At 39.0% G+C, this 21,847-nt stretch overlaps 1 protein-coding gene across 3 annotated transcripts in view; it reads left to right on the top strand.

Annotated features, from left to right (window-relative positions):
• Nucleotides 1-1,190: 1,190 nt before the first annotated feature.
• COMMD10 (COMM domain containing 10) overlaps nt 1,191-21,847 on the top strand; it is a 194,657-nt gene continuing 174,000 nt past the window's right edge. For all 3 annotated transcript variants that reach the window (XM_074382363.1, XM_003920677.4, XM_010339622.3), the window contains exons 1-4: nt 1,191-1,297; nt 3,698-3,788; nt 7,215-7,325; nt 9,022-9,177. In XM_074382363.1, the coding sequence (XP_074238464.1) occupies nt 1,257-1,297; nt 3,698-3,788; nt 7,215-7,325; nt 9,022-9,177 (399 nt within the window). In that variant the 5' untranslated portion in view covers nt 1,191-1,256. The remainder of the gene's footprint in view (nt 1,298-3,697; nt 3,789-7,214; nt 7,326-9,021; nt 9,178-21,847) is intronic.

The raw sequence follows: 21,847 nt of genomic DNA, 5'->3' as shown, positions 1-21,847 counted from the left end.
CTTTCTCTAGCCTAAATTCCTGTTCTTCAAATGTCATTCAAACCGTCCTTCTACTCCACTGCCCTGAAACACACCGCCTCCGCCCTTCACACCTCTACAGACCCAGTGCATTTGCCACGTGCCCCAGGAAGCTTTTCCTGATCTTACCTCTAATGCCTTTCACTGCTCCTACATCTGAATTCCTTTAACGCTCATGAATTTCTCAAAGGCAGACCAAGGTTATTTATGCAAACATGCTGGTCTCCCTGTCTTGGATGAGGTCCTTAACATCACTCACTGCAGGGATTCAACTCCCATACTCTGCAGTGGCAGACTCTAAAGAAGGGTGCAACAAATACTTGTTCATTTAGACTGCTGGCAAACCCTGAGAGCAGAAATTTTGGCCTTTTTTTTTTTTTTTAATCCCCAGTGGCTAGCACAGTGCTTGGTACACAGTGGGCGTTCATTCATTGAATGTTGATGAAGGAATTGAACGTACATACTACAAGCCCTGCAGATGCAAATACAGGAGGAGTTCACGGCACAATGCCTAGGGTGAAACTGGAGGCACCACCTCTCCTGAGAAGTGATGCTCCACTTCCTGGGTAGGCTGGGAGGCAGAGGGGGCGAAGCGCGCTCAACTGCCTGCCTCTTCGCAGGCTAAACGCTGGAAAACACACACACACACACACACACACACACACACACACACAGACACACAGACACACACACACACACACAGGCTAAACGCTAGAAAACACACACACACACACACACACACAAACACACACACACACCCAACCAAGTATGTACACACGGGCTCATTTAAATCTGCCCTGTAAAAAAAAATACACACGCACACACGTGCACACACCGCCTAACCAAGTACGTACACACGGGCATACACATGCACACACACACAGAGCCACACATACATCATCTATCCAGGTCTGTACATAGACTTGCTTAAACCTGCCTTCGTAAATACACACACACACCACCTATCCAGGTATGTACATACATATATAATACAGAAACATAAAGACATATATATGCACAGACTTAACTCCAACACGACTGGAGTGTCGGGAGGACAACTGGGCCGCCGTCTCCGATCTCCAGGACTGCGGGACGCTCGCCTGGGCGGAAGAAGTCCTCCTAGACGCCTACAGAGGCCCCTGCGCGGCTTGGGCCTTCCGGCTTGCCGTCCGCCGCGGTCGTCATTGGCTGGGCTCGGCGCAGCTGACCGACGGCGGCAGTGCCAGAAAGCCGTGAGGATGGCGGTGCCGGCGGCGCTGATCCTGCGGGAGAGCCCCAGGTAGCTGACCCTGCGAGCTTCTGCTGTAGCCGCGGCCGGGAAGGCGCGGATAGGGCTCGCGCACGGCTGTCCTGGCTGCCTACCGCCTGGGCGCCGTGTGGGGCCCGGTCTTGGGGGGTGGGCTACCGAGGTCGCGGCGCGGGGTCCGCGGAGCGCGTGGGACCGTGCAGCCCCTCTGCGGTCACGGTGGTCCACGTGCGGGGCTCACAGTGCGCCTGGCAGCTGAGGTCTGTACGGAAGCCTGTGGTCTGCGTCACCGTTCGTGGGCTTGGGTGTCGGAAGTTCCCGGGCGCTGTCTTGAGTGCTGCCTCATTACGTGGAACGATATTCCGTTTCCGATTTCAGTTCTCGTTCAGACCACGTCGTGAGAAAGGCTCACGCTGGTGCTGGAAGGTCTTTAATAGCCAACACGTGTTAATACCCCTTTTAAATCAGGATCAAATAGGGCTCAGGCCCCGAATTTGTGGTTGGTAACAATATATAGCCTTAGCTTCGCTTTGGTAGCATTTGCTTTTGTTTCCATTTTTAATAAATTTTTGGTTAATTTCTACTTATGGTAAATAAAGTTGGTTGTCCTTGGTGGTGATGTAAAGTTCCCCTTTAACATTATTTAAATTAAAAAAAAAAACCTCAATTTGTGGAAAAAATAAGTAATAGTGCAGGTGGTGTGCGGATACAGAAAAAGAACTGAACTATATAGGCAAAATCGTGTTCAGAAGAAATTTCTTTGTGCTTGGATTGGGCAGAAATCTTCCAGAAGAAAAGAGTTGCTATTTTAAAGTTTTTCCTCTTTCCTGGATTCCTTCTGTTACCAGTGGAGGGTGTCCTGGTTCTTGCCGTCTTGAACAAAGAATTAGGGAAGACACGCAAACAAAGCGAGGAAAGAAAGAAGAAATTTATTGAAAATGAAACTACACTCCACAGTGTGGGAGTTGCCCGAGCATATGGGCTCTAGGGACCCTACAGAATTTGGGGGAGTTTACCCCCTGGAGGATTCCGTTGGTTACCTGGTGTACTCCCTAGGTAAATGAGGAGGATGAAGTAAATTTACAAAGTCATTTACTCCGCCTACACCCTATGGAGAGGATATTTCCTGTCATAGCTGAAGTATGAATCAGCTTTATGTTCCCAACCTCCAGACCCTATTTTCCTGCCTCACTTTGGTTCTGATCGCCAATTTATTTCCTCATACCAATGTCTTGGGGAACACTGCTGTATCAGTAAACTGTATCCAATATGGTGCAGTATAGAATTGTTCTTATCACATCATTTAAAGTTGATTATTACAGACCCAGGTGCTGTGGCTCCTGCCTATAATCCCAGCACTTTGGGAAGCCCTGGCGAGCTGATCTCTCTCTCTTTTTTTTTTTTTTTTTTTTTTTTTTAGACGGATTTTCCCCTCCTGTTGTCTGGGCTGGAGTGCATTGGTGCAATCTCACAATCTCAGCTCACTTGCAGCCTCTGCCTCCCCGGTTCAAGTGCTTCTTCTCCCTCAGCCTTTCAGTTAGCTGGAATTACAGGCACCTGCCACCACGCCTGACTAGTTTTTTTTTTTTTTTGTATTTTTAGTAAGTAAAAATGGGTTTCACCATGTTGGTCAGGCTGATCTCAAGCTCCTGACCTCAGGTGATCTGCCCGCCCCGGCCTTGCAAAGTGCTAGGATTACAGCCATGAGCCAGTGCAGGACTGATTGCTTGAGCTCAGGAGTTTGAGAGCGGCCTGGGTAGCAGGGCGAAACCCTCTCTCTACAAAAAAACAACAAAAAAAAATTAGCTGGCGCTGTAGTGTGTGCATGTAGTCCCAGCAACTTGGGAGGCTGAGGCCTGAGAATCCTTAGAACCCAGGAGGCAGAGGCTATAGCGAGCCGAGATTGCACCAGTGCACTCCAGCCTGGGCCACAGAGCCAAGATCCTATCTCAAAAATAAAGTTGATTATTACAATTAAAACAGTTTTTAAATAACTGTGTGCTTAGTGACCCCAAATGATTTTGTAAATAGTATATGCAGTATCCTTTACGTTTTTGGTGTGATTGCCTTAATTGCCATTCCTCTCCTCCTACCCATTTCAGAGTTCCATTTTTGGGTTAAGTGGCTTCGTAAACACTCTACTAAATTAATGCCCTTCCCCTGCAGAGTACAAGCTTTCCCTAGTAGTTTGGTTTGCCCAAAACAAAGAGAAAATTTGCCAAGTGGACCTTTTCAGCATAAGTAATTTTAGGGGTATCTTTTTGGAAACCTTCAGATTGCCCTGCCTTTTTTGCTAACTGTCGTCTCTTTTTCTTTATTTCACTCAGATTTACCATATAGCAATCAGAGTTGTTGGAGTGAAAACTTACAGACAGCTACAGATAGTTCAGCTTGGAAAACGCATTTAAAAACTGTTCTTATAATTTTCTTTAGCATGAAGAAAGCAGTGTCACTGATAAATGAGATAGATATAGGAAGATTTCCACGGTTGCTCACTCGGATTCTTCAAAAGCTTCATCTGAAGGTTTGTATTTTTGTGTTTCCATACCTTGTAATCTTCCTTCTGATTTAATTGAAAGTCTGATTATTTGGAGAACTTTTTGCAAAGTATAGTGTTCTCCAATATGTTTTTAAGGACACTGATTCTGTGGGAGATTTGGTAATGTTTCATGGTCAAAAGTTTGAGAAACTCTGTCTTCAATAAAGTTAGATTTTTTTAAATTATAGAACTTTTCAGAGTATGTATTTGAGGGTGATTACAGCATGTAACATTTTCCAGATGTGTTTGACCTTGAATCTGTTTTATTATGGTATATATTTTGGGACTAATGTTCTATAAGATATATTTTAGGGAAAAATTCTGATGTCTTGGTTTCATTTTTCCCCTGAAAAATAATTCTGCTATTTTCTATCAACTATTATTTAATCTTTCACTTAATTTTGTTACTCTTTCACTTTAATTTTAAAGGTATGGTTGTTTTGGACATGCGGATGCTTATTATTATCTCTACCTGGTTTAATCCAAGTTAATTTCTTTATTGGGCTGTAAAAATTTGATTCCATCAGACATATTTATGGAGCACCCACTAATTGCCCTTTGTAGTGCCAGGTATCAGCATCCAATGAGAACCACGACTCTACTCTTTCCTCTTCTTTTTCTTGGCCCCAAGAGTCAGCCTCAAAACCATGGCTTTTCCCTATGAAGTGTCTTTTCAAATCCAAGTTCTCACAATTGTAGTTCAAATCCTTGTTATTTGTTTTTTAGATGGCAGTAGTTCCCTTCAAGCTGGTTTCCCTGCCTATAGTTTTCTTCTGCTTCATCGTACTATGTAAATTACTTCCTAAATTTTTTTTTTTCCACAAAGATGGATTGTATTTTTAACAGTGTGCAAAGCCATCAGTGACTATTCATTGCCCCCCTGAGGAAAGCTTAAAATCCTTAACATTGTATACAAGTCCCATTATAATATGGCTGCAGTCTGCATTCTCCTCATGTTGTATTGTAATTGCTGCAGTTACACTAGATGGTGCCTGTTTACTACAACGTGCCATGAACTTTTTCAGCAGTGTGTCTATGCATAAACTCTTTATGTCCTTAGCCTATAAATGTCCTTCTTCCCTTCTTTACTGAGTAACCTGTTCATCTTTCAAGGATTTCACAGTCTCAGTCTCAGCAGTTTGTTCTTTCTTCTGTGCTCTTAATTCATTCTCACCTGATTTTAGTACTGCATCGTAAGTATTTGTTTCATGATTACAAGGCAACCAAATCCCTAAACCTATTAATCTATCTTCCTCTGGCTTTAAATATCTTGAGGATTATGTCTTACTCATCTTTATATTTCCCATTCCTAATAGATTGCTACTGGTATAGTTGGCACTCAATAGATACTCTTGGAGTTAATTATTTTCCTTGCCATGGGAAACACAAAACAAACATAGGTCTTCTGTAATATATTCCTATTTCTAAGGATTTTGTGGTACAGATGGACAGAAGGGAGGAACCACATGATAGCAGCAACATTCTGTGGTATTTACTATTCATAAAGTTACATTGCTTTCTTTTTGACTAGTGTGTACTAATGGCTTTGTGTTGTTAATTCATCCAATCCTTATGGCAGCTTGAAGAAGTAGGTACTGTGGTCATCTCTGGTCATTTTCATTTTATCTGTGAGGTAACCAAGATAGAGATCAGTTAAGTAATTTTCCAAAGGTCACACAGCTAGCTAGTAAGGCAGCTTGACTCCGTGATTCCATCATCCCTTATTACAAGAAACCTCAGGAAAGAGTATGGAACATTTCATAAATCAGCCCAAAAGTAAATGATGTGGGTGATACAGGTATTCTGCTTTGTTTCTTGAGCTGGTGGGTGCTTTCTTATGTGTAATAATATGGGACAAGAAACTCTTCTACACATCTTTTGTTCTTCATACTGAGAGAGAGTGGAACACATGCATGGAAAATTGTGATGTTTAGTTTGTCTTTGACTATCTCAGTCATGTCTGGAGTTGAGAGTAAGTTAGTATCTTAGAGTTCACTGAGTGGCTGAAGCATTGCATGGGAGAGCTTGAATGCTTTGTCATCAGAGGTAGGGGAGTGGAGAGGAAGAGAGGTGCTTGTTGAAAATTGAAGTTACTGGTCCTGCTGGCATCTAATGTCCAGGGACTTTTAAATAAAGAAACATATGTAGGTGAATACTAGCCTGCTAAGAAAATGTTCAGGAAAGGTGTAAATTGTTTTTTCCTGTACAGTTTCAGGGGATGATCTTCTAGACGGGCTTCTATTTTGAGAAGGGCTCTTCAGTCAGGTTTACAGTGAATTTCAGGATCTGCCAATTTTCTTTTCTGTACCCTGACTCCATCAAATTGGTCTTTGTCTTGAGACAGAATTCTTAGAATAGTGAAACCTGAGGCAGGCAAATGGATGAAGAGGTTTCGGGATTTTGTTGCTTCTGTACCAGTACTTTTATTTTGCCAAGTTTAATCTGTTTATGAGCAGAAGATATATTTTTGTCCAGACTGGTTCCTTGGAATCCTGAGTAGGAATCAACATGAGGGAACTAAGATAACTTAGGCATAGAATGTGAGCATATGCACCTGATTAATGATATGGGAGTCCTCTTTGAACTGACTGTCTTCCTGGCTCATCCGGGCATGTACAAATACATGAAGATTTTGTTTGTTTGTTACAATGTCTGGAGGGGGCTACTGGTATTTAATGTCCAGGGACTTTAAAAATATTTTGCATTATTTAGGGCAGTTCTGCACGAAGACTTGTCCCATCCAGCATGCCAACGGTTTGCATTGGGAAATGATGATGGAAGTCAGGTAAACTTCCTCCATAGCTTGGAACTTATAAATAAACATTTGTGACCTTTGCACTTTAAAAATAACTGTCACAACTCGTGTATTAAAACAACTCATGTACTTTGCTCCGTAGGAGACTTTGAGGCCCTCATACAAAGCCTGTTGAGGTAACTGTGCTGTATATCTAGTTCTGAGAGGTCAGCTCTCTGGGTTCCTGACCATGGCATATTAGAAATAGCAAACTGGGAAGGTGCTATCATGGGGCATGTAGGCAGCTTAAAGAAATATCTGCTGATCGTCAAATGAAATGGAATAATTATGAAAATCAGCCATAAGAAACATAAAAGCACAGAAGTCTGAGATTTCACTTTGCTGAAGTTAAAAGTCATCTATGTTTTAGCACAGGGATCTGTTGCTCAGAATTGTGACCTGAGTCACCACAAGATATTTGTTTAATCCAATTTATTTTGTTTATAAATGTCTAGAAATGAGCATCATTTTATAAATTTACTTGCATATCAATTTCTTTTCACCATGTATTTTCCTTTAAAGTTCTCATATATAATAAATGAATCTTCTATCAGATATGAATTTTGAATGCCTAAATATGTGCTAATATAATAAATAGATGGCTATTTGTGTTATAGACTGAGAGCAGTTTCAGTGAAGAAGAGGAAGAAAAACTTCAAGCAGCATTTTCTCTGGAGAAGCAAGATCTTCACCTAGTTCTTGAAACAATATCATTTATTTTAGAACAGGTATTTTTATTGCATCAAATTTTCTAACCATGGTTTGTTTACTACATATTTGTATTGTTATGATATCTGTAACATTCTGTTTTTTTTTTTTAATTAAAAAGCATACAAGATGGAAGCTGTGAATATGTTTTAGTTAAGAATTTTAATGTTAAAATATTTGAATATTATAAAGTATTTGAAAATATAAATAGAGACTTCATTGATTTGAGACACTTAAAAGATTTTAATTCATTGGTGCTTGGTGTAATTGGAAAAATGGACGTATTTTACTTAAGCTGTTAAATGATTTGGGGGCTGTACTGACTAGGATGTTAAGTAAGACATTTAGAAAAGAAATATTGTCATATTATGTGCTACTAAGCTGTCCTTCTGCATCCCTTTTTCTTTCTTTTTCTTTTTTCTTTTTTTTTTTTTTTTTGAGATGGAGTTTCGCTCTTGTTACCCAGGCTGGAGTGCAATGGCGTGATCTCGGCTCACCCAACCTCCGCCTCCTGGGTTCAGGCAATTCTCCTGCCTCAGCCTCCTGAGTAGCTGGGATTACAGGCATGCACCACCATGTCCAGCTAATTTTTTGTATTTTGAGTAGAGACGAGGTTTCACCATGTTGACCAGGATGGTCTCCATCTCTTGACCTCGTGAGCTACCCGCCTCGGCCTCCCAAAATGCTGGCATTACAGGCGTGAGCCACCGCGCCTGGCGCATCCCTTTTTCTTATCTAAATTCACTTCATTATTTAAGCTCCTATTCAAGGTTCATCTTCTATACTTCAGCTGTGACCCTTTATGCTTTCAGTCTGCCTTTATTTGAATTTTTAAAAATTCTTGGTTCATCACAGTAGAGCACATTGTTAGTCTTTCAATATTTCATATATATTAGTTATGTCTTCTTCACTAGATTCTAATTTGCGGGGGGGCAGGATCATATTTTTTTGTGTATCTTATGTAAGTCTACCACATTGGTAGGTTTAAAATAGATCCTCATAAATTCCTGTTGGTTGATTAAAAATAATACTTATGAAATTTTAAATAGTTTTGTAGCTTAATGAGCATTTTAATGAACATATTAGGAGGACAAGCTGCCAGGCTTCTACTACAGCCTTGTACACATTATAGATCACAAAGATTAATGTGATTCTAATTTTTGGTGGGTTTTTAGTAGAAGAAAAGAATCATTGAGTAGGACAGCATAGCATGGTGCTTCAGAATAATGTAAGAATTGGAACAGGTATCACTGTTACAATTTTTTACAACTTTTAGTTATATATTACCTAGAAAGTTAGTAGATAAGGTAGTTTCGAGAAAGTTCTTCTTGGAAAAATTTGTTAGTTGGGAAACAAAACTGTTGTATACTTATTTGAAATGATTAAGTGAAATTTTAATTAGGATACCATTTACATAGCTAAAGCAAAGAAGAAGATTTTTGGTTATTAAGTGGATTTAGGATTACTTAAAGCACAGGTAAAAATGAAAAAAAAAAAAAAAATTCAGCCTGAATAATGTATAGGCCATTTAATCCTGACTCTTCCAGCCCTTGGTTATGTGTTTTATTATATGTAAAATAACCCAAAAATGTCTGTAATAGGACTATGAAGTATTCTTTTGACTTAAGTAATTTAAAAATAATTTTGTATTTATTATACTTTAGGGTTTCTGTATGAAGATGACGGACATAAATAATTTTTTTTTCTTTTTAATAGGCAGTATACCATAATGTGAAGCCAGCCGCTTTGCAGCAGCAATTAGAGAACATTCACCTTAGACAAGACAAAGCTGAAGCATTTGTCAATACGTGGTCCACTATGGGTCAAGAAACAGTTGAAAAGTTCAGGCAGAGAATTCTGGCTCCCTATAAGGTATAGAACATGCTATCTTAAATATGTTTTTCAGTAATGTTTGGCATAAATTATTATACCTGAAGAGTTTTTAAAGTGATTTTTTTGAATGGTATTTAAAGTATTTTGTTGAGAGGTAGAGTCAGGCAAAAGAAACACAGATGCTCCTCAATTTATAATGACCTTACATCCTGATAAACCTGTCGCAAATTGAAAATATCCTAAGTCAAAAACATAGTACACTGTAGAGAATCAATTGTTTACCCTTGTGATCACATGGCTGACTGGAAGCTATAGCTTGCTGCCATTGCCCAGCATCATGAGAGAATATTGTACATACTGTTAGCCTAGGAAGATACAGAATTCAAAATATGAAGTATAGTTTCTACTGAATGTATATTACTTTCATACCATTGTAAAGTCAAAATATTGTCCCTGACTTATGTTTTGATTTTATAGTGGTGTGAAACTATTGCAATTTCGACATACTTTTACTTTTCGTCTCCTCCTGGGCTAGTGATATGTGGTATGTAAGATATTCCTATTTGGGAGGCTTTTCAAGATGGCTGTCTAGAGGCACAGGACACTTCACAAAGAAGAACCAAAATAGTGAGTAGGTAACCACACTTCAAATAAAGCATCTAAAAGAGAATGCTAGTGTTCAGCAGAGAAGTGGCTGGAAACACCTGAGGAGAGGGAGGAGAGGTGGACAGCCTTGCTAGGATCAACCAGAAGCCTGGAGAGGCTCCCCAGTGCAGAGTTGGGGTAACTGAGAGATCCCTAACTGTCCACATTCTTGCTGCAGACTCCTGTAATCCTAACCATGGGAGAGTTCTTGACCCCCATGAACCCCAAGACTGGCATAGGGAGCTCCACCAAGTTCATGCAATGGCATTGCTCTAGAAAGGGTGCTCTTTCTGGGTTCCTTGCACCCCACTGAGTCTTAGGCAGCTGCAGCACGGCTACATTTTAAGAGTCTAGTCCTTGTCAGAAACAGAATAATCTTAAAATTTGTATAAAACCAAAAAGGAACCCAAATAGCCAAAGCAATCCTAAGCAAAAAGAACAAAGCTGGAGGCATCATATTCCCTGACTTCATGGGAATAGCATGGTGTTGGTGTAAAAGCAGATACATGTAGCAATGGAACAATATAAAATACCCAGAAGTAAACCCATGTATTTATAGCCAACTGATTTATTGCAAAGGTGCCAAGAGCATACACTGGGGAAAGGACACCCCCCTTTTAATAAATGGTACTAGGGAAACTGGATAAATATGCAGAAGAATGAAATGACCCTTCTCTCTCACCATATAAAAAATCAACTCAAAATGGGTTAAACACTTAAACATAAGACCCACAACTATTAAAATACTAGAAGAAAACAGGAGAAACATTCCAGGACATTTGTCTAGGCAAAAATTTCATTGCTGACATTCCTAAAACATGGACAAAAACTCCCCAAGGTAGATACATGGAACTATATTAAACTAAAAATCTTTTGTATATTAGAGGAGACAACAGAGTGAAGAGACAACTTGTGAAATGGGAGAAAACATTTGCAAACTATTCACTTAATAAGTAAATAATATCCAGAACATACAAGGAACTTAAACACCTCAACAGCAAAGTAACTAATCCCATTAAAATGTGGACAAAGGATCTAAACAGATGCTTCTTGAAAGATGATATATAAATGGCTAACAGGTATGTGAAAAAATGCTTAACATCACTAATTATCAGGGAAATGCAAATTAAAACCAAAGATGCAATATCATCTTACTGCAGTTAGAATGGCTGTTATTAAAAAGAGAAAAAATTAACAGATGATAGTGAGGCTGTGGAGAAACGGGAACTCATATGATTTTGGTGGCAGTGTAAATTAGTATAACCATTTGGGAAAAGCAGTATGGAGATTTCTCAAAAAACTAAAAATAGAACTACCACACAGCCCAGTAATTCCACTACTTGGTATATATTCAAAGGTAAGGAAATAAGTATATCAAAGAAATATTTGTACCCCTGTGTTTATTGCAACGCTGTTCACAATAACAAAGATAAGAAATCAACCTAAGTGTCAATCAGTGGATGAATGAAGAAAATTTGATATAATTACACACTGGAATAATAACCATAGAAGAGAATGAAATGTTGTTTCCAGCAACATGGATAGAACTAGAGGTCATTATGTTAAGTGAAATAAGCTAGACACAGACAGATATAACATGCACTCACTCCTATGTGGAAACTAAACAAGTTAATGTCATGGAGGTAGAGAGTAGAATGGTAGTCACCAGAGACTGAGAAGGATGTAGGTATGTGCATGGGCTGTGAGGTCAGAGGGTAGATGAATAGAAGTTGGTTAATGAGTACAAACATATGGTTAGAAGTAGTAAGTTTAATGTTTGATGGTTTAGTATGGTGCTTATAGTTGACATCAACGTATTGGTCATTTCAAAATAGCTAGAAGTAAGGAATTGAAATGTTCTGAACATACACAAATGTTAAATGCTCCTGGTGGTGAATATCTTAAATACCCTGACCTGATCATTACATAATCTATGCATATAAGAAAATATCACACATATCTCATAAATATGTGCAAATATCATGTATTCATACAAAATAGGCTTTGTGTTAGATGATTTTGCTTAACTGTAGGCTAATGTAAGTATACTGTACATGTCTATGGTCGGCTAGGCTAAGCCGTGATGTTTGGTAGATTAAATATATAAAATGCATTCATGAATTATTATATTTTAACTTACGATAGATTAATTGGGGCATAACCCCATTGTAAGTCAAGGAGCACCTGTATATTCTCTAGAAGTCCTTTGTGAGATGTATGATTTGCAAATATTTTCTCCTGTATCCTTCCTTTTCATTCTTTTAACACTGTCTTTCCCAGAACAAAACCATTAAATTTGGTGAAATCTGTTTTATTTCTTTTTTCTCTTTTCATGATCCTACTTTTGATTTTCTGTCTGACTTTGTAGCCTAATCCGTAACATAAATATTTTCTCTTCTGTTTTCTTCCAAATGTTTTACATATTTACATTTTATGTTTAGATCTAAAATCCATATAAAGTTAATTTTGTGTGATAGTGCAAGTCAAAGTTCTTTTTGTCTATGTATGGATGTTCATTTGCTCCAGTGTGACTTGTTGTTAAAATTATCCTTTTCTCATGGAATTACCATGTGTTTGTCTAAAATCATTTGATATTTTTGTGTGAGTCTTTTTCTGGATTCTCTCTTTGATTTTATTGACCTGTGTGTCTATGCTAGTATCACACTGCCTTCATTATTATAGCTTAACAGTAAGTCTTAAAATCAGGTATTATGAGCCCACTGACCTTTTTCTTCTTTTTTAATAATTCTTTTGGCAATCTTAGTTTCTTTACCTTTTTGTATACATTTGAAAATCAACTTTTGTATGTCTGTAAAAAATCCTGCTGGGGTATTGATGGGTAATATGTTTAATTTGTAGATAACTTCATTGAGAAATGACTTCTTAACAAGTATTGAGTATATCTCTTCTTTTATCTAGGTCTTCTTTGATTTCTTTTACCAGTATCTTTTGTTTTCAGCATACCAATCCTGTACATACTTTGTTAGGTTTGGACCTTAAGTATTTTTTTTCTTTTTTTTTTTCATTGTTGAGCTCTTGGTACTATTTTTCAAATTTTGTTTTTCAATGGCTTATTGCTAGTATATAGAAATACAATAGATTTTTCTGTACTGACCTCTTCCTATACTTTCCTATAACCTTGGTAATTCACTAATTAGTTTTGGCAGCTTTCTTATAGGTTTCTTGTGATTTCCTTTGTAGATAGTCACATTGTCTGTGAATAAAGACAGTTTTATTTCTTGCTTTTCAATCTGTGCAGCTTTTATTTTTCTTGCTTTATTTTACTGACTAGGACTTTCAATATGATGCTTAATAGGAGTGGTAAGTCTGAATATTCTTGCCTGTTCCCAACTTTAGGGTGAAAGCATTCAGGCTCTTGTCATTACGTATGATGTTAGAAGATGTCCCTTTATTGTTTTTGCTTCTTTACTTCCCTTTTTAAAAAATTCTGTATTCTTCTCTCAAGTGTCTTCCGCGTCATTATTTCCTTTTTTATTATTTTTAATTCTGTTTTTTCCTGTAGCCTGTACAGATTTTAAGTTTTCCATTTGTTTCCCTGCAATTCTTTTTAAAGCCATTTTCATTAAAAAAAAAATCTTGCTTTTTAATAGTAACCTGTTCTCTATTTATATTTTTCCTACAATTTATAGGGTCCATTTGTTTCCTTGCACATTAGTAGTCATAACAGTTAAAAATATTTTTGTTTTCTCCCTCTAATAGTAAGGTACTTTTTAGTGTCTTCATGATGAAAGTTTGTATTTTAAAGTAATATTTTCCCCAGAGTTGTATTACATAAGCTTCTGTTTAAGAAATAATCATTTGCTATATAAAATATGCAAATAAAGACCTAATTAATTATACATTGTTCCATTGAGAATGCTGGAAATTATCTTTTTGTAATTCTAGGTATATCAGAGGATAGCTACTATACTATTTGAAAGTCTGAAATGCTTAAATAAGATAATATAATAACAAACGTTGTATTTTGTATTGTGCAACTTTGCTAAATTCATTTATTGGATCTAAGATTTTTCATGAATCTTTAGGTTTCCTTAGATATAAGACCATATCTTTAACAAACAGGAATAACTTTTTTGTTCCAATTTAGAAGCCTTTTATCTCTTGCTTGATGGCTGTGGCTAGAACTTCCAGTACTATGTTAAATACGAGTAGGGAAAATGGGCATCCTGTTCTTGTCCAGGGTTTTGGAGGAAATGTTTTCAGCTTTTCCCTGTTACGTATGATGTTGGCTGTAGGCTTGTCATATATGACATTTATGATTTTGATGCATATTTCTTCTATGCCCTGTTTGTTGAGAGTTTGTATCATGAAGGGAAACTGAATTTTATCAAATGCTATTTTCAGTCCATTGGTTAGATCATATAGTTTTTCTCCTTCATTTTTTTTATGTGATTAATCACGTTTATTGACTGTGTATTTTGAACCACTCTTACTTCCCTGGAATAAAACCCACTTGATTGTGGTGTATTATCTTTTTAATATGCTGTTGGATTTAGTTTCCTAGTATTTTGTTGAGAATTTTTGGGTCTATATTCATCAGGGATATTGGTCTTTAGTTTTCTTTATTTGTTGTGTTCTTGTCTGGTTTTGGTATTGGAATGATACTGGAGAATTAGCAAGAATTCCTTTCCCCCATTAAAATTTTTTGGAACAGTTTTACAAGAATTGGTATTAGTTCTTTGTATTTTTGGCAGAATTGAGCTGTGAATCCATCTGGTCCTGTTATTTTGGGGAGGGGGAGATTTTATTACTGATTTAATCTCACTACTTATTATTGGTCTGTTCAGCCTTTCTGTTTCTTCTTTGTTCAATCTTGGGAGGTTGTGTATTAGTCTGTTCTTACATTGCTATACAGAAATATCTGTGACTGGGTAATTTATAAAAAAAAGAGGTTAAATTGGCTCACGGTTCTGCAGGCTATATGGGAAGTACGATGCTAGCATCTGCTTGGCTTCTGGGAGGCCTCGAGAAATGAACAGTTATGGCAAAAGGTGAAGGGGAGCAGGCCCATCACATGGCCAGAGCAGGAGCAAGGGAGGGAGGCCAGAGGTGCTAAATACTTTTAAACAACCGGATCTCAAGAGAATTCACTATTGTGAGGACAGTGCCAAGAGGGATGGTGTTAAATGATTCATGAGAAACCTGCCTCCATGATCCAATTACCTCCCCTCTGGCCCCACTTCCGGCATTGGGGATTACATTTCAATATGACATTTGGATGCATACACACATCCAAACTATATGAGGAATTATGTTTCCAGGAATTTAATTCCTCCAAGTTTTCTAGTTTATGAACATGTAGTTGTTCATAATACCCTCTAATGATCTTTTGAATTTTTCTCATATCATTTGTAATGTCTCCATTTTGGTTTCTGATTATATTTGGATCTTCTTCTGGTTATTCTTGCTGGTATTTTATCAATTTTGTTTATCTTTTTAAAGAACTAGCTTTTTGTTTCATTAATTTTTTTTGTTCTCTCATTTAGTTTTGCTCTGATCTTGCTCTGATCTGTGTTCTTTACTTCTGCTAATTTTGTGTTTGGTTTGTTGTTGCTTTTCTTGTTCATTTAGGTATATTGTTAGGTTGTTAATTTGCAGTCTTTCTGCTTTTTTGATGTAGGTATTGCTGCAGACTTCTTAGCACTAGTTTTGCTGTATCCTACAGGTTTTTGTATGTTGTGTTTCCAATTTGATTTGTTTCTTAAAATTTTTAACTTCTCATATTAATTTCTTCATTGATCCAAAGGTCATTCAGGAGCATATTGTTTATTTTTTCTATATTTGTATAGTTTCCAAAGTTCTTCTTGGTATTGATTTATTGATTTTGGTTTTATTCTACTGTGGTCTGAGACGATACTTGAAATGATTTGATTTTTAAAATTTGTTGAGGCTTGTTTTGTGGCATAACATATGGTCTGTATTGGAGAATGTCCCATGTGTTGATGAGAAGAATATTTATTCTGCAGTTGTTGTGTAGAATGTTCTGTCAATGTGTGTTAGGTCTAAAGTCCAGTTTAAGTCCAATGTTTGTTGATTTTGTGTCTCAGTGATTTGTCTAATGCTGTGAGTGGAATGTTGACGTCCCCTATTATTATTGTTTTTCTGTCTATCTTTATTTCGGTCTAGTAATATTTGTTTTATTAGTGCTAAAATTTTGGGTGCATGGAGGTCTTGTAGAACTGAGACCTTTAATATCAGGTTTTATACTTCTGTGTTTTCTTGATGGGATTGCCCTGTCTCTTCCAAGTTTAGGATTCCTTTGAACATTTCTTATAGAACTGGTCTAGTTTTGACAAATTCTCTTAGTATTCTATTGTCTAGGACAGAAACAAAATTTCAACTTCATATATGGAGCTTGATATTTCTGGATGTAGAAATCTTGACTGATAATGACTTTCTTTATCATTTTTTGCTATTTTTATTTTTGAGTATGTGTTGTCTGAGATAAATATAGCTACCTCTGCTTGCTTTGGGCTTTTGCCAATGTTTTTCCACCCTGTTACTTTTAGTCTACGTGTCTTCACAGATAAGGTGGGTTTCTTGTAAGCAGCATATAGTTAATTTTTTAATTCATTAGCCAGTGTATATTTTTAGTAGAACATTTGATCTGTTTACATTTGAGGTAGTATGTGAGGTTTTGTTCCTGTCATTGGTTTTTTCATCATTTTGTAAACTTTCAGTTTTTTTGTTGTCTGTCTTTATGGTTTATTGGAATTCTATAGTGGTTCATTTGATTCTTTTCCTTTGTATGATTTTTTTACTAGTGCATTTTATACTTTTGTGTGTTTTCATGATGACAGATACTGTCCTATCTCTCCCAAGTTTAGGATTCCTTTCAGCATTTCTTGTAGGACTGGTCTAGTTTTCATGAATTCCTCAGTATTTGCTTGTCTGGGAAAGACTATTTTTCCTTTATTTATGAAGCTTAATACTGCCTGGATATATAATTCTTGGCTGACAGTCATTTTCTTTCATATTTTGATTATGTCATCTCGTTTTTTTCCTGGCCTATAAGGTTTCTGCTCGGTAGTCTGCCATTAGTTTGATGGACTTTCTTTTACAGATGATACTTTTCTCGTGATTTTAGAATTTATTCTTTCACTTGACATTAGACACTCATTATAATATACTGTATTGAAGTCCCTTTTACATTGTATTTTCCTGCATATCTTGGAGCCTCCTGTATCTGTAGGTCTGTATCTCTTGCTGGCCTTGGGAGTTTTTTAATCTATTATTTTGTTAAAGATTTTTGAAGTTTCTTTCCCTTTGGGAATACCAGTAATTCATAAGTTCAGTTGCTTTGTGTAGTCCCAAACATCTGGAAAGTTTTATTTTTTCTTATTTTTAAAATTTTTGTCAGACTGTGCTATCTGAAAAGACCTGTCTTCACATTCTGAAATCTTTTCTTTTGCTTGGCCTAGTCTATTATTGGAGCTTCTATGTATTTTGCATCTCCTTCAGTCAATTTTTTAGTTCCAGAATTTTTTAAAAGACATCTGTCACCTTGGTAAATTTCTCATTTATATCCTGAATTGCTTTTCTGATTTATTTGTATTTTCAGGTTTCCATTGTATCTCATTGAACTTATTTTATTTTATTTATTTTATTTTTAAAATTTATTTATTTAGAGAGAGGGAGAAACAGGAGCAGAGAGAAAGAAACAGCTATCTCTCATGCTGAGTAAGAGAATCCAGAAAGATGGAATCTAGGAGAGGAAAGCAGCTTCCACACTGAGTGGAAGGGAATAGAGAGAGATGGAGTTTAGGAGGGGAAGACAGGCTTCCACGAGAGAGTGTGGAAGGGGACCCCAGAGGGGAAATCCAGGAAAGAGAAAGATGGCTTCCATGAGAGTGTTCACAGAAGGGGACCCAAACATGGAGTCCGAAGTGGTGTGGAAAAAGGGGACTTTTAACCTGGAAGGAACCCCCATCTACTCTAAGACTCTTGGTCAAGGAAGGAGTTCCTTAGAGCTTCCCCTGAAGTGACTGAGTCTTAGTTTCTTCCCGCACCCGTGAAATTCACATAAACCTTTAAATCTCCTGGATGGAGAGAGATGAGAAGGGGGCATGGCACTGGGAAATTCTTGCTTTTAAAACTACGCCCCCTTGTGGATCCTGGAAAGAGAACACCTTCCCTCATTCCTTTCCTCTGAACAGGAAAGCCCAACTTCAGTTGGAACGTGGGCGTCGGTCCTCTTTACTTCCTGTTGAAATGGGGCATAGAAGGGACCCTGCAGTTGAGGTTTCCTCCAGAGGGGAGCCTTTCAGGGGTGCAGGTTGATCTAGAGGTCTATAATAGAGCTCATGAGCCAAGGACATCCAGGGTTATTTGTGACCTTATGGTTTGGTTTACAAAATAGCAGCATTTTTTTCCTAGAAACAGGCAAGTTTCCTTCCCACTATGAAAGGGATACTCATAGTTCGAGAGATAGCAAAGTTGAGGGTTATAGTCCTGTTAATGCCAGGAAATAACTTAGACATGAGTGGTTACTTCCCTAAGGATCTGGAAAAGCAGATGTAGATTTCCTAATGGCTTGCAGGGATATGAAGGGTTGTTTCCTGGAACTTCAGGCTGTGGAGTGGAGGGTCTGTGACTTTCCTCAGGGGGTATCCAAGACTTCAGCAAAGTGTGATGAATCCATCAGTCTATTTCCACTACCTTAACTGCCATTGGAGTGGACAGAATGACCCAAAATGGCCTTCCCAGGATGGGCCTAGAGAGGGAGGGTCTGAGGGGGAAGAATTAACAAGCACCAAGTCTCCAGGGCAGGAGAGAAATACTGAGAAGGCCATGCAGTGTTCAGGAAAAGATTGACTTCCTGGACCTCTGTGGTCAGCTTTACCTGGGGCTCTGTGAGGGTGACGACTTGTGCTGGTACTTGCTCCAGGAACCCTCAGTCATCTGGTCAGACACCTCAGGCCCTGGGAACCTTTGTCTCCTGGGACAGTGTGCTTTCCAGTGATTCCCTTGGCACAGTGGGCATGGACAAGATGGTTGTCCATTCCTCCAGGGACAATTTCTTACAAAATGTCCCTTAAGGCTGCACAGGTTACAAGTTCTGCCAGACTAGTGGCTAACCAAAGTCTTTCTCTCATTTGAGCCCCTAGGATCTGCTTGCCTGAAAGCCATGACTAAGGCTGATCTCTTGTATTTCTTTCAGCCTGTTTCTCCTGGTCTTTATTGTAAAACACTGAGGTTGCCTGGTTCAGTAATGATTCTAGGGTCTGCTCTGGTCCCAAAGCCAGCTACTGGAGTTTCCTCCTGATATTTGCTGCTGAATAAGTAATAAACTTGTCCTTTAGTATTAACTGAGCCTCTATGGAGTCCAGTGACAGAGGGGTGTACTTCCTTAAGCCTCCCACGGTCACTCAAGGAAAGCTGTTGGGTTTTCTTCTCTTCCGTTTGGGGGTTAGATTTTCTGTTAGGCGGAGGGTAATTTAGCCATGCTGTTTGGCAGAGAAAAATAAGCCACTTCATCTTTAAAGACTGTGTGCTAAATTGGTCCCAATTTTCCAGTATACATTTTAATGGAGATTTGAGCTTGGGAATAGAAGCACTGATCTGAAATTGAACACAAGGGATGCCCGCATCCCTGGTTAAAGAAATTGCAGCCACTTTGACCTGAGGCATCCCCCAGGTAAAATGGGTACTAAAATGAAACGTCTTTCAGTTAGTACCCTGAAATTTCATGTGCCCAAGATGCATGATCCATTTTATGAAAGGGGCTGCCATATACTGGATTCCAATCACGTCCCGCCAGCATCTTGGGACCACTCACTGCCTGCATGACCTCCAGTGAATACCATAGAGGCATGGAATGAGAGGAGCTATTGGGTTGAGTAGTCACGTACCAAGGACCCCCAGTGAGGCCAGTGAGGCTCAGGATATAGGTACCAATATTTCCCAGGAAAAGTCCAATTTATACAAGCCAGATTATAAAACTACCCCAGAAGGGTAGACTTCTACGGAGGGGCCATTAGAACACACAGCTCAAAGAAGGCAGGTGGGGCATGACTGAGGCCAGAACAATACCCTCAGGACCAGGGCCTCCTCTCCCCTAACCCATTTTCCATTGTAGGAAAATGCTCTTAAGATTGTGAGAGCTGCCATTGACTATTTGGTCCTGGAACCAGTTCATGATCTTTCAGGTGGAAAAGTTCTGCCAGAGAGAGAGCAAATCCTAAGCAAGACAAGTTATACACCAAACACAAAGTCCCATAGCCTTCAGCTTCTGCATTTCCCCAAAAGGTCTCACCTGAGGACTGGCTCCACCAGGGATTTGAACCAGCAACCTTGCAGCTCCTACACCTTAACCAGCTGTGCAACAGGCCACTTACAGTATGGAAAGCAGAAAGCTTTCTTTCTTTCTTTCTTTTTGAGGAAGGAAGGAAAGAAAGAAAAAGAAAAGAAAAAGAAAGAAAGAAGAAAAGAAAAGAGAGAGAAAGAGGAAGAGAAAGAGGGAGAGAGATCGGGAGTCTTGTTGCATTGCATTCTGGTTTTGGGTGTATTCAGCCTTTTTGTGCTGGTTTCTTCCCATCTTTGCGGATTTATCCACATGTCGTCTTTGTAGTTGCTGACTTTCAGATTGGGTCTCTGAGTGGACGACCAGTTTGTTGATGATGAAGTTGTTTCTATTTCTTAGTTTTCCTTCTAACAGTCTGGCCCCTCTGCTGTAGGGCTGCTGAGGTCCACTCCAGGCCCTGCCTGCCTGGGGATCACCTGCAGCCACTGCAGAACAGCAAGGGTTGCTACCAGTTTTTTCTTCTGCTATCTTTGTCTCAGAAGGATACCTACCAAATGTCAGTCTGAGGTCTGCTTTATGAGGTGAGTCTTTGGGTATACAGGGGTCAGGGAGCTTCTTGAGGAGACAGTCTGTCCTTTATAGGTGCTAAGATGCTGAGCTGTGAGCTCCATTGTTTATTCAGAGCTGCCGGGCAGGTATGTTTAAGTATGCTGTAGCAGAACTCATAAACCTCCCCCCCCTTTTTTTTTTCCCAGGTGCTCTGTCCCGGGGAGTTAGGGCTTTATTTATGAGTTTCCAATGTGTCGCTGCCTTTTTTTTTTCAGGGCTGCCCTGCCCAGCAAGGAGGCAGCCTACCTCTGTAGTGGTGGAGTGCTTCAGTAATGGCGGACGCCCCTCTCTGACAGAGTTGAACCTTCCTGGGTTCAGCTGTGCTTGCTGTGAAACTCTCAACCCATAGCGTTTCCAATTGCTATTCTTTTGTGGGGGTGGGACCAGCCGATCCTGATTACCTGGCTCCCTCTCTCAGAGCTTTTTTTTTTTTTTTTTTTTTTTAGTTGAATGGTTGACTCTCTTCCAGGTGTTCCCCTGTTGAAAAGGCATCGGGATCTGTGTGATTTCTTGTGTGGTGACCCACTGCGCCAGCTGAAACAGCAGCATTGAGATTCATGGCACTTTTTTGCCCGGGAATCTCCTGGCCTGGCACCCTGTTTCAGTCCTCTTTTTTTTATTGCATTTTAGGTTTTGGGGTACATGTGAAGAACATGCAAGATTGTTGCATAGGTACACACGTGACAGTGTGATTTGCTGCCTTCCTCCCCCTCACCTATATCTGACATTTCTCCCCATGCCATCCCCCCAACTCCCCACCCCCCGCTGTCCCTCCCCTATTTCCCTCCAACAGACCCCCATGTGTAGTGCTTCCCTCCCTGTGTCCATGTGTTCTCATTGTTCAACACTCACCTATGAGTGAGAACATGCAGTGTTTGATTTTCTGTTCTTGTGTCAGTTTGCTGATAATGATGGTTTCCAGGTTCATCCATGTCCCTATAAAGGACACAAACTCATCATTTTTGATGGCTGTGTAATATTCCATGGTGTATATGTACCACATTTTCCCTGTCCAGTCTATCATCGATGGGCATTTGGGTTGGTTCCAGGTCTTTGCTGTTGTAAACTGTGCTGCAGTGAACATTTGTGTGCGTGTGTCCTTATAATAGAATGATTTATAATCCTTTGGATATATACCCAGTAATGGGATTGCTGGATTAAATGGAATTTCTATGTCTAGGTTCTTGAGGA

This window comes from Saimiri boliviensis, chromosome 1, assembly GCF_048565385.1.
Source record: "Saimiri boliviensis isolate mSaiBol1 chromosome 1, mSaiBol1.pri, whole genome shotgun sequence".
In the NCBI taxonomy this organism is placed as follows: domain Eukaryota; kingdom Metazoa; phylum Chordata; class Mammalia; order Primates; family Cebidae; genus Saimiri; species Saimiri boliviensis.
This window is presented reverse-complemented; position numbering and strand designations above follow the sequence as displayed.